The 16,333-nt window shown below is 40.9% G+C and overlaps 1 protein-coding gene across 1 annotated transcript in view; it reads right to left on the bottom strand.

The window, feature by feature from the left end:
- plekhh1 (pleckstrin homology domain containing, family H (with MyTH4 domain) member 1) overlaps positions 1 to 16,333 on the bottom strand; it is a 35,212-nt gene that overhangs the window by 4,517 nt on the left and 14,362 nt on the right. Inside the window, exons 3-23 of the mRNA XM_031727077.2 lie at positions 16,147 to 16,209; positions 15,102 to 15,251; positions 14,920 to 15,003; positions 14,741 to 14,822; positions 14,446 to 14,628; positions 12,467 to 13,227; positions 12,182 to 12,260; positions 8,141 to 8,232; positions 7,861 to 8,008; positions 7,387 to 7,523; positions 7,161 to 7,271; positions 6,804 to 6,890; positions 6,276 to 6,434; positions 4,756 to 4,836; positions 4,484 to 4,663; positions 4,273 to 4,384; positions 2,370 to 2,482; positions 1,137 to 1,313; positions 799 to 896; positions 522 to 699; positions 50 to 205 (exon numbers count right to left, since the gene is read on the bottom strand). Coding sequence (XP_031582937.1) covers positions 50 to 205; positions 522 to 699; positions 799 to 896; positions 1,137 to 1,313; positions 2,370 to 2,482; positions 4,273 to 4,384; positions 4,484 to 4,663; positions 4,756 to 4,836; positions 6,276 to 6,434; positions 6,804 to 6,890; positions 7,161 to 7,271; positions 7,387 to 7,523; positions 7,861 to 8,008; positions 8,141 to 8,232; positions 12,182 to 12,260; positions 12,467 to 13,227; positions 14,446 to 14,628; positions 14,741 to 14,822; positions 14,920 to 15,003; positions 15,102 to 15,251; positions 16,147 to 16,209 — 3,231 coding nt within the window. The remainder of the gene's footprint in view (positions 1 to 49; positions 206 to 521; positions 700 to 798; positions 897 to 1,136; positions 1,314 to 2,369; positions 2,483 to 4,272; positions 4,385 to 4,483; positions 4,664 to 4,755; positions 4,837 to 6,275; positions 6,435 to 6,803; positions 6,891 to 7,160; positions 7,272 to 7,386; positions 7,524 to 7,860; positions 8,009 to 8,140; positions 8,233 to 12,181; positions 12,261 to 12,466; positions 13,228 to 14,445; positions 14,629 to 14,740; positions 14,823 to 14,919; positions 15,004 to 15,101; positions 15,252 to 16,146; positions 16,210 to 16,333) is intronic.

Raw genomic sequence — 16,333 nt, 5'->3', positions numbered from 1 at the left:
TACAGCAGCTTTCTCCCATCTACTAATGCTCAGTGACCCACAGCCCTACCTTGGCAGATGGCTGCAGGCAGTGCTCCAGGTCTTTGCCAGATGGATCATCAGTGAAGAGGGCGAATCCAGTCAGCTGTGGTTTCCTCATGCTAATCCTCTGGTTCAGCGTGTTGAGGAACTCCTCCACTGTAGTGGACCCATCGAATCCCACTACCTATAGTAGAAAACAAAGGACACAGCTGGCACTGAATTTCAGATTCTGCAGTGGTTGCAGGAGTTTGTAGTTCCACTGGCAGTCAAAAAACTGCAACAGCAGATTAGAAATTGTAACAGAAATAAGAAAGAGGTTCATTTTCCAAAAAGGACATATACAAAGTACAGTTGGGGAGGTATAGATGCGAACTAAAATATATACAACTAAAGGAAAGCCTAGAGGAAATTTGTGCATGAAGAATATATTATTTGCTTCTCGAAACAGGGGTATAGTCATTACAACACCTGTGCTAGCTACCTGGTAAGCTATGCGTTACCTGGTAGGTGTTGTTCATGAAATGAACTGGGATGCTGAAAGGTAGTGAATGGTGGTAGGGGTTCCGCAGCAGGATGGAAACTATCTCCATACGTGAAGGTTTGGCCTCCCGCTCTCCATTCTGCAGAGTTCGCTCCAAAGATCTCTGACAATACACTGCATATTTCCCCACCTCACTCCTGTATGTGGTGGGAAAAAAGGAAAAGATAATTAGAAGAGGTTTTTATCTACTGGGAGTTTTTCTGCTATATTTTAAGGTGTGGATTAAGTTAGCTCACCTTGGGTTAGCATTGCGTTGCAGATACTGTCTCAGGTACCACAGAAAATGTTGCTGAGGGAGGAACAGAGCCACACACAAAGACAACAGCTGCCAGCACTGCAGGGAGAGATAGAAAAAGAAGACATATTTTAACTAACGTGTTTTATCTAACTGCAATTTGATGAGTAATGGGTAACATGCAGTTTGTTTGTCTTTTTTGAAAGAGGATGTGAAATGAAATAAAATGAATTTAAATTAAATTTCAATAAATTTAAATTAAAAAAAATGTACATTTAAAAATTAATGTCTGAGAGCTTTAAACATGGTCCCTGCTTCTTTACTGTGTAGTGGGTTGACCTGTGTGAGAGAGTAGTTGTGTGGCGTCCGACAGTTTGTCTGTTTGATGAGCTGACAGTAAATTTCATTCTGCAGCTCCGGGTGGTTCAGGCACACTTGCAAAGCATTCTGGGCCAGCGAGGTGTGGTAATCAATAGATGGAGACTCAACTAGCACATTGATGAAGAGCTGACAGGACTGCAAAATGTCAAAGAAACAAAATGTCAAAGAAACAAAATGTTTGCGGCTCTTGTTTAATGGCACTGAGCTACCAACAGGTGGAGACAAACACAAACCAAGAAACCTGAACACAAAAGTAAGGGACACATATTGAAAGCAACTTAAAACAGTTAAATTAATACAGCATTGGGTGATCATAACACTCAGGTGAGATGAAAACAACAAAAAAATATCCCAGCATGAGGTCAAGAAGAGCTCCAGTGTAAGGGGGGGAAAGGGTGAATGCCATTACTTTGTTCTCATTCAGTGTGACAGCTGAAGACAAAGAAGCCATTTAACAGGTTTAATCAGTCTTGTCAGTCTCATTAATACTTCAAAGACATGAAGTAGAGCATAGACTTGAAAAGCATGCAACGTTCTTTCATTCGGTTTCATTGTGTGTGTTTGGGACAATTTTTAAGGCTGGATGGTCAGAGAGAGCCGATCTATTCAGCCATCAATCCTAATGTAGTTGGTGGGGCTGTGAAGCATAAATTGGAAGGAAGGGGCTTCTGGTTGACAAGAGAGGAAAAGAATCTGCCATCTCCCTACAAGGTCCTTGTTCTGCTCTGATCCCATTTCTTCTTCCCCATCGTGTAGTTTCCATATCCATCGCTGTCACTCTGTGAAGGCCTTGACCTCCCATGTCTCCTCTTAAAAGAAGGCTACCTTCACGCTGGCTCTAAACCACAGGAACAGTTAGCTTCAATGAAAGCAGATAATCAAGGCCATTATCTCTCTTTAACACTTGTGATGAGCTGGGCCCCTCGGTCCTCAGCCTTTGATCTGGTTTACTGGCAGGAGGGGTAGGGGGGTGGGGGGGGGGATGGCTGCAGAGCTCATCCAAGAGTACAAGGGGTTAAAGAGGGGGACAAACTGGAGTGGGATGGATGATGTCTTGAACAGATCCTCACAGTGAGAGGGAGATAGAAAAGTGGAAAGGGATTCCGAGAAAGGGATAAAAGGGAAAACCATAATCAAAAGTAAGTGGGACAGAACAAAAGAAAGAGAAGGGTGAGAGGTGGGCACACTGACCTTGAAAAGCTTGAGAGCCTCTGTCTGCAGAGCTTCAGAGGGCAGCGTGGTGAGAGGCGAGCGCAGACCCTCCTTACAGAAGCTCAAGGCCTCGCTCTTCCATAACACAGACTCTGGGAAAAGACGGCAAAGGACACACATATACAAAAAGGCACATACACAAATATAAACACGAGTACACACAGACAAACAAAGATTGAGTTTCAAAGTTTTAATGACTCAACAGCTGACAAAAATTCACATATGATGCTCCAGTCTCAAACAGTGTCTACAATGTAGATCAAAATAACATGCAGCATGCTACTGTGTGCATTTACACCCACTTCTAGATACTCTAAGCCAGGGGTGTCAAACATAAGGCCTGGGGGCCAGAATTGGCCCAGCAAAGACACCAAACTGGCGCAATGGATGGCTTTGGAAAACATGAACTGCATTTTCATCATGAAAAAGTCCTGCATCATGGCTATTCATTCTATATCAAAGTAATCAACCAATAAACATTGTTCCTGGTTTTATCTACTACAGAAGTGTCTGAAAAATTAATTTTTTTGTCAATAAACAAAACAATTCTGCTGTAAAATTTCAAGACAATTTAGTTACCACAACTATTTTTGTAATTTTACACATTTATTTCTTATAATTTAAGCCTAAAGAGTTATACTGAGAGACTTCTTTTATGCTTCAGCAGCATTTTATATCATTAGAAAAAATGAAATACATTACTGAAATTACACTTTTTTAACTTATATTAAGATATCTCTGGGATTAAATGTGTAATTAAACTTCTTTACACTGACAGAACTTGAGGATTTCACTGTATGTGGCCCTGAATTACAAAAGGAGTTTGACACCCCTGGTCTTAGAGCTTCAGTAGATCCATCCACTTTACCTGTCCAACACTTACAAAGATCAGAATATAGTACAGATTTTCTGCTTTTCATTTGCTGTATTTTACTGTACATTTTAACTACTGATTGTATCTACTGTTCCTTTCTTTTTTTCCCCATTTTAAATCATGCTTTTTATTTGTTTTTGTGTTTTAATGTCTCTGTAAAGCACTTTGAATCACCTTGCTGTTGAATTGTGCTATATAAAAAAAAACTTGCCTTGCCTTGCCTAGAAGTAAGTATGAATTGTGTCGCTTTGGTAGCCTATCCCGCCTACCATAGGGCAACGGTACATCCCAGACAGATCGCCAGTCTGTTGCAGGGCTAACACAGAGATGTTCAGTCATTCACACCTATGGGCAATTCAGAATTACTAATTAATCTAACTCCACTGACTGCATGTCTTTGGACTATGGGAGGAAGCCGGAGTACCCGCAGAGAACCCATGCAAACATGGCCCCGGCCAGGTGATGGAATCAAACTCAAGACATTCTTACTGTGAGGCAACAGTGCTAATCAATGAAATCTAATAAATTAAATGACTTCACCTGATTGGCAGCCTATATAACCTGGCTTCCTTTCAAGACGGTTCTCTCTATTCCTTGAAAGCTGCTGCCTTTGAGGCACCCAACTTGATTTTCATTTACTTTGGTTTGATTGAGTTATAGTTCTCCCATTTTCATTCACCTTTTGTCAGATTATGATAATAAATTTGCTTAGTGAAAATTGTTTGTGTTGCTCTCTCTTCTTTTGATGTACTTGAGTGAGCCAGCCATAACAAGTGGGGGCTTGTCCAGGATAACGTACAAACTTTTGTAACAAAGTAACCGCTGTTTTGGGTTACTAAAACACTATCTTACGAGCTAATGATAGTGACTATGCGATTATAACACCTTCTTGTTTTCCTGTTAATTCTCTGCTGTCACTAATTAAAGTCAAATAACAACATCAGATAAAACATCAGAAAGGTTTGGATATGATTGAACTATTTTTGCTGTGAAATATGGATTTCTTACCTGGCTCTCCATCTGCATCAAGCAGTTTACCAATGAGCTGCTCATACTCTGTGCCTACTTTGAAGGCTGCATTGCTACCAGCTGCTACAGTCAGGTGATACAACCATGTATCCTATGTAAAATAAAACATACTAATTAATATGAAAACAGAATTTTATTTCTTTTTTTCTGAATGAATAACAACTCATTAACATATTTACTGTTGGACTACCTTCTCCTGTTTGGTTCCAATGAGCAGATATGTAGGACTCTGGTCTCTCGGTTGGACCACTAAGGTGTAGTGCGAGGAGAGAAAACCTCGAGAACCTGCCTCATAGTCCTCGTCTGAATCGCAGGAGCGATCTACTTCCTGAACTGATGCCTCCCGCATTTGCAGCTGACCCAGAGGAAGCTGAAAAAGAGAAAGACAAATCAGCATCAGCTAGGGGGCACTAAAATAAGTGTAGTCAATGTCAGGAGTAGAGAGAGATTTGTTTAATAGACCTTGTCCTCCTGGTTGCGATAATAGTAGAAAACTTTTCCAACCAAAGAACACCACACTAGTTTTGAGTGGCCATGTTTGACCTGAAAGCACAAGACAAAAAATATAAGCAAAGTTTCAGGACAAATCCAAAGTTACCAGGAAGTTACTCACTACAATGAATATATGATATTAGAAAGCTTGTGAATTTTTGAAACTCGAGACATAGACTGAAATATGATCATTAGGAAATTTCTGCTTCTGGCCATCTGTTGGGAAGCCAGTGTGAAAATCACTTAAGAAGTAAAGTGCAAACTAATTCCTGCCAAAAGAAAACAGTCCATCCACATACACGACTCCCCTGCTGCATTCATTCATGTCATATTAAACAGTGATGCAGCTGGAGATGATAATCACATGTCATTTTCCCGAGAAGGGCTTCTTTCAAAGAGTTTCTTGTATCTGAATGGAGCAATGATGTCACTGGAGGATGCCTTCCAGACGAAGCCAGCTGTGCTTCCCTCAGAAGGGGGTTATCGAGGTTAACTAAGCTCTGAGAGGCAGAACATCCCCTGCCTTATCATGTCGCAACAGATCAAAGCCAACTCACAGGAAGGGAGTATGGTGTTGGTGAGAGGACAAGAGCTCCATCATCTTAGCTTGGGGTTGTCAGTCATCTGCCATTAAGTCATCACACACACACACACACGTGTCAGATGTTTAAGTGTTTTAATTTTAGCAAAACAAGCAGGCCTCAGTTAAGAAAAGGCAGGGGGAGACTAGAGGAAGGTGGAGGGAAAGAGGAAAGAAGCTCTGCAGTGTTCCAACAACTCTAATCTTGTGGTGTTGTCCCAACATGAAGGCGTTCTTTTAAGAATCTGCTTTAAGAGTGCTCTATTCGATCCTCACTTAAAGAGTGCCCACTGTATTATGGACTATATCTGCCATGATTTCCTGCATTGTCTTTAAAGGACAAAAAGCTTCTAAAAGCCTATAAAAAATATATATTTTGGAGTGTTATACAACTACCCCATCAAGCAGAACTTTAATATCATATCAAAATACTTTGCTTCCTTTTCTGAGAGATCCGGATGACAAGATTGTTAAAGTTGTGATAGTCAGTGTGATCTTGGATATAACTTTCAGCATCGCACAAATCTAAATGCACTCTCACCAGAGGCCCACATATGACCACTGTGCAGTCTCTTATCCATCTTTATATTTTGCTTGGTTCACTAGAGATTGCCTGAAACACCAATAACAAGATGCCATTTGATCTCACCTATTCAGTTTCTAATATGTAAGAATATGACATTTGTCTATGATGCTTTTTTTTTGTTATCCAACCCTGAAAACAGATCACTCTGAGATTTTTAATGCAAAGAGCTGGAGCAGCTTTATCTCAGCTGCAGCACAACACAAACACAAACACTCTTTGGAGGTACAAGTAAATTAGTTTTTTTGCTTTTCCGCTGTGTTACCAGTATCCCAGTCACTTAATCCATTTTTTTAATTAAAAAATGTTTACATAATGACTTCTGACCTTCGTAAGCCAACCTCTCACAGAGGGCTTTGCAGTCGTCTCCACGGTAAGCGGGCTACTGGCCTGGACTTTGAGTATATTCTGCAGAACCCTGATCCACTCCTCCAGGATGTTGGGTGAATCCGCGGTCAGATAGAAGGTCTTCTTCTCTGTAATCAGCTGATTAGATGAAAAGGAGAAATATGGGAAAAATGCTAAGCCAAGCCAACTGAGACAGCAGCATCATGTCAGAAGAGATCAGAATCAGCTTCTGAAGAGCCATGAAAACATTCCAGTCCGATGCTATACCTGATGTCATCTCAGGCCGCCTCTGTGGTATGCAGCAGTAAAGCTCTGTTGTTATTTAGTGCTATATTAAGCACGCTGAGTGTGTGAATGAGCATCCTAGTGCAAAGTCTGTCTTTTTTTTTTCTTACAGTTTTAAAACTGTGGATTCTAACCAATAATTTAAATGCTTTGAGTAGTAGTGCCAATTTTGGGTATCCTATGTTTGGGATCGCTTACAGAAAGCAGTGTGTTTGCACTCACTTGAAATGTCTGCGCTCCTTCTCCACGTACTATGCAGCAGGAAGAGTTTAGCTCAATCTGACCCTGAGGTTTCCTGATCACATCACTCTGAAAACACACACGTGAAAACATCACAACTTCTGTCCAAGATTATACAGAAATACAACCAAAAAAACCAAAAACCAACAGACTACAGTGACCATGAATGAACATTTTTGTTAAATTTAGATTTTAAAGTTGTAAATATCGCATGCCTTTACTGCAGCCATCCTGCACTTAAACACACCAATCTTAGAAATATTTCTACAATGTTTTCCATGCAGGCTGAAAAACCTTAGAAGGAAGCAGACAGGCATGCTCAAAGCGAGACACACTCACAGGAGATTTGTAGTACAGGATCTCTCCATTCCTCAGGATGAACCAGCGGCGCTTCCAGGCTTTCACCTGACTGCCCATCTTCAGCAGATATCCAGACTTCTCCAGCATCTCCTACAGACATAAACAGCACAGGTAGAGTTATACTCAATAGCTGTGACTGATTAATCAAGATAATCACTAGTATACCAGCGGTTAAAGAGTTTAAAGTGGAGGTGCCTCTACTCACAGGCCCAGTGCTCTCACAAGAGTAGGATGAGGTCCGCTGGACTTTATGCTCTGGTTCAGAGTAGTCACTGTCTAGGGAGTAGGCATCAGGAGGAATGGCATAATCACTCTCTGAACTGATGGAGGACATGGACACACCTGGGGTACCAGAGAATCATGGGGAAAACAGAAGAAGACACAGAGGCAAGGTAACTTAAGGAGTGTTGGTAAAGGCCGATGTTGCAATTAAAAATTCATATTTTACAGAGAACAAAAGATTCAGGACTATTGCACTGTTGCAATGCAGTTCTTTGCAACCCAGTATCATTCTAGTCAGTGGAAAACCAAATTTCTATTCATTTCTATCTTTTGTGTCAAAGTGTTCAAGGGTAGATTCTTTTTTCTTTCAAAGTACTAAAAAAATATTCAGAAATACATGAAAATGTATTATATTGTTTTTTTCTGTGCTGTCTGCACTGTAATCTATAATAATCACCTCTCTTGACAGCTCTCGGGCTGCCAGGGACGCTTCCCTTCCTATCAGGGCTCAGAATGGAGGTCCGCACGCTGGCCAGAGAGCTGCTATCGTCCTCCGACCCAGATTCATCATCTGGCAGAGGCACACTGCTGATCTGAGTGGCTTTCTACAACACACATAATAAAATAACGCAAGTGAAAGGTGGTGTTGTGCAACACATAGTGCGTTATGCTGTATATTAGCATCCAAACCGGACAATGTTAAGCAAATGTGAAAACGCAAAGAAAATTTCACTCACCCCTTTCAGTGTGGTGTATACTGGTACGCTGATATTCTTATAGATCAGCTGGGTGAACGGGCCTGCTGCTGGATACTGGGGTAAGTTGGATCCTGCAGCGTGCACATGCATTAAAGGACAAGCAACATTTTTAACAAGGTCTATGCTTATTTTAGGGTTATATGCCTCATAGACATGTTAGGAGTAGTGGTCTATGTAGCACTGATTTTTAGCTTTCTTCCAGTCATTGACTATGTTAGAGATATGGCCAATGTGATGTCATCCAGTCAACAAAGTCGGTATGAGGATTTTAGCCACTGCTTCCTTTTTGTTTCAAACTGAATGCAACAAACAAAGTCAAACCCAAGGGACACTACACCCATGAGTTAGCCATAACCTAAAACATACCCCCTGCCTTACCATCCTTTTTTACTCCAAACGGCCATAATTTACAAAATGGTAAATGGGCTGATTCTTATATAGCGCTTTTCTAATCTAAGCCCTTTACACAACTTGCCTCGTTCACATAAGCATTTATTTTTATGCTCTTCCCATGCAAGTCCTTTCTATCTAACGTTCACATGCATTCACACTCAGATGGATGCATCAGAGAGCAACTTGGGGTTAGTATCTTGCCCAACGATATTTGGCTTGCAGACTGGAGCAAACACGGATTGAACCCCTAACCTTCTGATTAGGGGTTCCTGTCATGTTGTATTCAATTAGACACAGTAGTAACTGAAACAATAGACTTGGATTCAGAAGGCTGAGTGGTTGTCACAGGAAGGGAGTCTGATCTGAGGAGCTGCCTCCCTCAGGCAATTAGAGTTTGAAGGCACTTTTCAGATGATAAACAGCCTATGATTCAAAACAAAAAGTTCAAATCCACCAGCACTTTTAGGAAGAGGTCTTTGAGTGAGAGAGAGAGCGGGGAAAAAGTGCATGCAACCAACTGCAGACCTGCTGCCCACCATGTGTTAAAGTGGGTTGGAATGATACAGAAAGGCATTCTGGCACCTTCAGTTAATGAGTAATTAATTGGTTGTTTAAGTTAGTTTAATACAAAGTGCGGTGCAGTGCAAGTTCATTTTTCATCTGCAAATTGGTGGTCATTTTAGCTGATGCCACAGAGACAGTTAAATCGTTGCATGATTCCGCCTGCACACATTTATGACACGTGAACGGTTTCCATGCAGCTGTCTGCTAGCTAAGAGTACAGTGTCTGTATTTTCCAGGAAGATGAAACATTAGTTGTGTGATAGTTTTACTGTCTAAAATAAAGAAAGATATAAAAAAAAGAGAAAACGCAAGAGGAAGATATTCTTTAAAAAGGTAAGAACTAATCAGCAAGTAACATTATGTAATCTGGAAATTTAAAGCTTATATCCAAGTAGCCATAATGGCTTATGTCACATGCGTGCATGGGTTGTAAAATATAGTTGAGCAGGAAACAACCTCAGAACCAGCAGGAGCACAGGTCAGCCAATCACAGCCTGTCTACAAAGAAAATCTACCAGAACTCACAACATAAATGATTATGTTATTTATTTCTAAGTGTCAATGTTTCTGTCGCAAACAGAAACATTTTGCACAATAATATAACATAAATCTCAGTATTTCATGGTTGCTCTGTTTTCTGTCAAAAAAAATTAAAAAATGAACAATTACCAGTAGATTAATTGAGATTAAATAAATTATTATTAGAATACAGTATACAGTAGTGAGGACAGTGAGTAAGGCAAAAGGAAAAAACAGTAATCCATGCCCAGTCCTCGTTTGCTAGTATCAAAAGAGTCTCCAAAATTTTTAGCGGCCCCTGTAGCAGTCACTTGCTACAATCAAAATTGATATTACCGACATTAGCCATGACACAACCGAGTGTCTTCCAATTGTTTATTTATTTATTCTTATAAAAAAAGATTCCTCTGGCTCATCAGTACTTTAGAAGAAAACAGTGCATGAAGACACTCTTGCAGCCAGTAAATAATCTGGTGTATTTGTCTTTGCTGACATATTTTAGACAACTCCAAGCAAAAGCAGCTTTAGCTTGGTAATGAACAAACAATGCTCTTGTTGGGGCCATGTACACACCCGCATGTAACCAGAGCCCACCTTTTTTTCAAATTTTATAAAAGGTAACTTATGTGACAGATTCCTTGTGAAGAAAAAAAAAAAAAAAAAAAAAATCACCATTAATTAAGAACTCAACCCACATCCTTCGGCACTCCCAGTAAACAAGACTTTTTAGAATTTTCAGCTGTTGTTATTTACAGAACTGCATCTTCCCTCTTTTGACAGTATTTGTAACTAAAGCCTGTGATTTTGGGAAACACTTGAGGCTGTGGCATGCAATACATCACAATCATGATAATGAAACAATCACAGCTGTACTCATTTTGAGATGCAGAACTTAAAATGACAAGGGATCCGTTTGATTTCAGCTGACTCTTTAGTCGGTGTGAACTGGTGTTTACAGTGAGTAAGGTGTAGCATGACTCTTGAGTATATATCGTGATACATTCTGCTTCCACACAGGGATTTAAACTGGGTTTTCAATTTTAATGACAACATCAGACTTCAGCATACTGTGTTACAGGCCAAGCAGGATCTGCTGTGATTTTGCCCCAGTGGGTGTGTCTTGTACTCCCCTTGGCAGCTGACTCCAACCAGCAATGAAAGCACATAGATAAACCCAGAGAGTGGACAGCCACAGTGGCAGAGTGTCTTGGCTGTATACTCCTGCTCAGTGGAGATAAGGATGGGTTTTTTTGTTTGTGTATCATAAAACATTTTAACTTTGTTCTAACTGTTGTTGTTCTCTTCCTTCACTTGATCATGACAGCAACTTGTCTCTTTTTGGTTAACTAATAACAATAACAATAATAATGATAATAGTCAGCCTTGCCTCCTAACTTTGCTCCCTTGCCATCTTTGTTTCAACTCAGACACTTGCTTCCACACATCTGTACTAGCTGTGTTAGCCTTCTGCAACTCCTGATGAAGAAGAAAGCAGGACCCTTGTTTTTTCAAAGTTTGGTGACCTTCTGCAACACCAGCAAACGTCAAAGACGAATGAGCAGTGTTTTAAGGCCAGCATGTTTCTTATCAACCAGAATCCATCTATTGCCCCTAACCAGGACTTTTAGCAAATCTAATAAAGCACATCAGTCATTGTCAGGATGTTGATTATTATATGCATTTTAACTGTGCTTCATTTCACACTAAGACATTTTTTAATGCATTTTACCATTTTTAAAAGGTAAAAAGTACTCTACTATAAAGTAAGACAACTCAGGACAAATCCATTTTTACATATTTTTGTATCCACTGATAGGAAATTTTTAAATTGTCTTCATAACTTCCCATGGTTTACTTTGGTGGATACCTGAATTTGCCTGCCACTGATGCAGCTTAAGAGAAAAACATGCCTGGAAGCTGAAAAAGCTGAGCAAGCTGCAACTTAATCCATAACAGTGATTTGGCAGTCAGCTGCATGTACATAGCAGTTACAAATTTCAATCGTCCAAGTGCTGTCAAACCTAAGCGCCTGCATCCTGACAAAATGGATGATGTTGGGACAGAAAACACAGCAATAATTACACCCAGACCAAGTCCTTTCATCACAGCTGATTAAAAAGCAGCCTCTCTATATACCCCCCCCCCCCCCAAGGCTCTAAATAAAGAGAAGGTAGGGAGGGGGCAGTCCTCCTGAAGATCAGCCCACACCTGTGCAGGTGTGGGGAGCCTCAGGCCAAAGGAAGTGACATCAAAAGCAGCAATGACAGATCCAAACAGACTCCGTTCAACCCACGCATCAGTTTAAGCATCAGCTGAATGACATGCCTCTTCACAGTACTGACTCACTTCCCACAACAGAAGCACCACCACCACCACCCAAGCTGAAGACACAGATGCAGAACAATGAGCACAAACCCAGTGTTATAGTGGAGAAAGTCTTTTTTCTGGCATCCTGATTACAGACTTTAATTCCTTGTTATAGTATAACCGTTTTGATGACTGAGTGGATGACTAGCTTCTTGCTTCTGGGTGCAGGGGACTCACCTCGTCCAGGGCTCCTGCCTCCAAGACTGGCCTCTGACACTCTCATTCCTGACTTAGCCACAGCATAGATCCGACTCTCCTGCAGAAAGCAACACAGTCAGAAATATTCATGATTATTCAACTTAAACATGACTACCACCTTCAAAGAGACAGATAGGTATTTTGGCATTGACATAGTGCAAAACATTAAGAAATTTAAGGTAATGCATGCATTAAAAAACAAACAAACACAACAAAAAACAAGAAGCATTCATATGTTGCATATTTAATACTTGTCTCTCATACCCACGAAGGGAATCGATGTAAAGGCGGTGTTGGCGGTTTGAGAACTTCCGGATCTAATCGGTCTAACTCTTCTGCAAGCCCCACAAATGAAACCCCATCCCGGGACAGCTCATCTGACGCTGGGCCCTCCACTACTCCATCCATGCTGTCTGGGAGCCCATCATCAATGTCTGTCTCTTCCACAACCTGAGAGAAAGGTGAAGAAGTGGTGCCTGCGCTCTTAAGAGTGGAGGATGTGGAAGAAGGTGTCATAATGTCTATGTTAACATTGAGGTGGTGGAGTTTGTCCAGGCTGGGCTGAGGCTGGCTGTAGTGCTTCTTGACCAGCTGGATGCTGTCTCTGGGGGTGAGGGGAGTCCGTACCTTAGGTAGCGTCATGCTGGTGCCTGACTGGTTACCCAGAGGTTGGTGAGGTTTGGGAAAGGGATTGCTGGTGGAGGGGGAACGAGACAGCAGCACACTGTTGGGTGCTATTATAAAAGACGACTCTGGAGAACTTGATCCATGTGCCATCTCATAGGCCGAGGATGAAGATGAAGAGGATGAAGACGAATGAAGGCACTGAGAGCGAAACTTGCTATTGAGCTCATCAGATGAGTTGTCTCTGTCAGAGGACCCTCCCTGGCCCTCTGTAAGCTCTGGTGCACTGATGGAAACAGAAGTGTTGGGGCCCTCCCTGCTCCGACTCTGAGAGAGAACATCATGAGTGAGGTCTCCGAGGCAAATCCCTTTACTGACTTGTTCAGGAGTCCTTTTCACATCTGAGGAAATACAAGATTGTGATTAAATCTGAGACAGCCTATTAAAGAAGCGAAGAATGCTGATGAAATGGTTTATTACATTTGTTTATCACAGAGTGTCATGCTTCAAGGAGCTAGACTTTCTTGTAATTTTTCAAAGTGGCCTTGAGCAATACTTCTCTGAGCTTTCTGATGGTGTTTTAAAGGTTTTCTTGGGACACTGGATGCTTTTTCACTCATTATTATTCCAGTCCTGAAGAATGATTCATTGGCTTGTTAACTCACCTAACTCTGGCCTATGAATCATTCAAGCATAAAAAAGGCACCTAACCCAAGGGATGAGCCAGTGATGTATCAACATGGAACAGACAACTTGGCAACAAACCAATTTCTAATTGTATCTTTAGCCAATTTGTTACTGTCAGCCACTCACAAAAACACATAATTTCCTCCAATTTCTTTAGCTGAATCGATGACATGCCAAAGATAACACAGTTTGACAAGCATAAAACAGTATTTTTGCACCAACTAGGTCATTCCCAAACAGCCATTATCCAAAACTGCGTATTTCAGCATCGTGTGCAGTGTGTGATTAAAAGAAATTGAGAAAACAACATGTGGAGAACAAAAGAAGTGCTAGACCTAAAGAAATTCTCCAGCAGATGAGCAGTATTTGAAAAGCTATGTACTGGCATTGTCAGACCACCATTGTATCAGCAACATCACTGAAGCAGAGTGGGATCCAGACAAAGAGCAAAACAAAAAGCAACAAACATCCAAAGAAGAGCTTTGAATGTCCTTCATGAAACCTGGAGAACTATTCCCGAATTTAACACATTAGAAGAAAGCTTGCCTAAGAGAGTTCAGGCTGTGTTGCACAATAAAGGTGGTCATACCAAATACAGACTTTCAAGCTTGTTAGAGTTGTAAACACTTTAGTTCCATTTGTGTTTGCATGTATTAATACATCACTGGACCAATTTCCCAAATATAAAGATATTAGGAGTCTCTCAAGACTTTTGCACAATATTTTAGGCATATTATTTAAAAATTACTTTTTGATTTTTTTTATATTGCACTAATAAGCAGGACAACATTTTGGATACCCATTAGAATTTGTAATGGTTTAACATCAGCCTCAAGTTTCCTCCCATTGTTACTGGTTCTACCTGGTCATGTGATGAGCCCAGCTTGCATTACTTCCCCATCCCAGCATAATACAAATTAAGGGCAGCACACCTGCTGGTGGGGTCTTGATGTTTGAGCTGGCCCCACGGGAACCTGTCTGTCTCCAGCTGTCATCTTGGGCAGGTGGTGTGCCAGGGCAGCTGGGAGGAAACAGGGGGCTGTTGGGCACCAGGTGTGTATCCATTACCGGGGAAGTGGCCGGGGATGCAGAGGATGTAGGTTTCTCTAAGAGGGCTAGAAAAGAAAGACAACACCACTATATTTTGAAGTCTGAGCTCTCAAGTGTTTCTCTACTTTGACTTTTATAGTTTACCTCTGGTCTCTAAACACCTGCAACGGTACTCACTTTGCAGTTTGTCTTGCAGCAACATTATCTGTTCTGTCTGCTTCAGGTTCGCCATTTTCAGCTGCTGGTTTTCTTGCTCCATCTGTAACTCAGCATATATGCAACATTAACCACAAGTCAATGTACTCTGTATAATCTATATAAACTGGTTATTAGGGATGCATCCATGCATGTCTTACCTCTCTTAGCTTAAAGGTGACCCAGTCTTTAATCTTGGCAGCCTTCTCCTCAATGACTTTTGCCTCCTGGGCTCTGACTAAGATCTATAAGCCAGAGAAAACAGGTTTTGTGGAATTTTTCAACATACACTTCATGAACATAAATGGACATTTCTGTTCTTTATCTGATGCTCCAGACATACCTGTTTTTCCAGCTGCATCTCTAATCTCTTTATTACAGCATCTTTCTCTTGAACCTGATTGGTCAGCTCTTGATACTTTCTGTACAGCGAGCTCTCGGATTCATTGGTTTGTATGTTTGCAGACTTCAGTTTCTCTTCCATGACATGGATCTGAAATACATAATTAGAGGAGTGAATGCACACGCAGGGCCAAAAGACAGCTCAAATTTACGTGGTTGTTTATTTTGATGGGCACCAGACAAAGCCAAGAGAACAGTTTTCTAAGCTCTTAGGTATTTATCGTTTTTTAAAAACAAGAAAAAAGAAAAAGAAAAAAAGAGAAGAAATGGTACCATTAAATTACCACTTGGGGAAAACACCTGGAGCAGACAGTAATGACAGCAAATTAGCAATTAAACCTGACACCAAAAGTGGTTGAGTATGTGTGATATCTATGAGAATTGTAATCCTAAAACCACACAATCCTTTTATTAAGTCCCATTAAAGGCTTACAAAAAGCTCTGTCAGGTCAGGCTGGATTTTCTTTTTCCTTTTGCTGTAATAATATACAGACACCGTTCACCTGCTGTAATAGGTTTTTTTTTTTTTTGCCTACTACTTCTTTTGCCCTCCAGTTGTTCAGTTTCCTCAAATATTTAAGGACACCACATGCCAATGCTGAGATATGTTAAGTTTTCAGATTATAGCTCTTTGGTAATCATCTTGTTGGTGCAAAAATACAGTTTTATGCCAGTCAAACTGTGTTTGGCATTTGTGATACATTCAACAAAATGTGACATGTGACCAAGTGTTTAAAGAAACATTTTGAAAGACCTTCAGAAAGCCTGGTGAACTACTGACCACTCCAAGAATTACAAGAAAATCTGGCTCTGTGTAAACAGAATATAAAGAATTGACGGGTGGCTCAAGACTTTTGCACCGTACATCATTTCTATTTATGATATGAAAAATATTTGATGTAAATAATGCTTTAAAATCCATCGGTTTATCCAGACCAAAGATGAGTACAGTGAGTCAAGTATAAGCTGAAATGGTGCCCGTCTACCTGTTTTTCAGCATGTTCAGCCCGCTGGTCAGCCTCGGTCACTCTCTGCTCCAGCTCCTGCATCTGAAGCACGGACAAAAGATGAGGTTAAAATGGTTTCTGACTTGGGTCAGCTGTCTCTGTTTGCCAAGGAAGTGGGTTGAAGGCATGGGTGGTCAAGGGAAAATCCCAGGCTCTCACTAAGTTA

The sequence above is a fragment of the Oreochromis aureus genome, linkage group 19 (genome assembly GCF_013358895.1).
Source record: "Oreochromis aureus strain Israel breed Guangdong linkage group 19, ZZ_aureus, whole genome shotgun sequence".
NCBI classification, from domain to species: domain Eukaryota; kingdom Metazoa; phylum Chordata; class Actinopteri; order Cichliformes; family Cichlidae; genus Oreochromis; species Oreochromis aureus.
The sequence above is the reverse complement of the archived record's forward strand: the minus strand, read 5'-3'. Positions and strand labels throughout refer to the sequence as shown.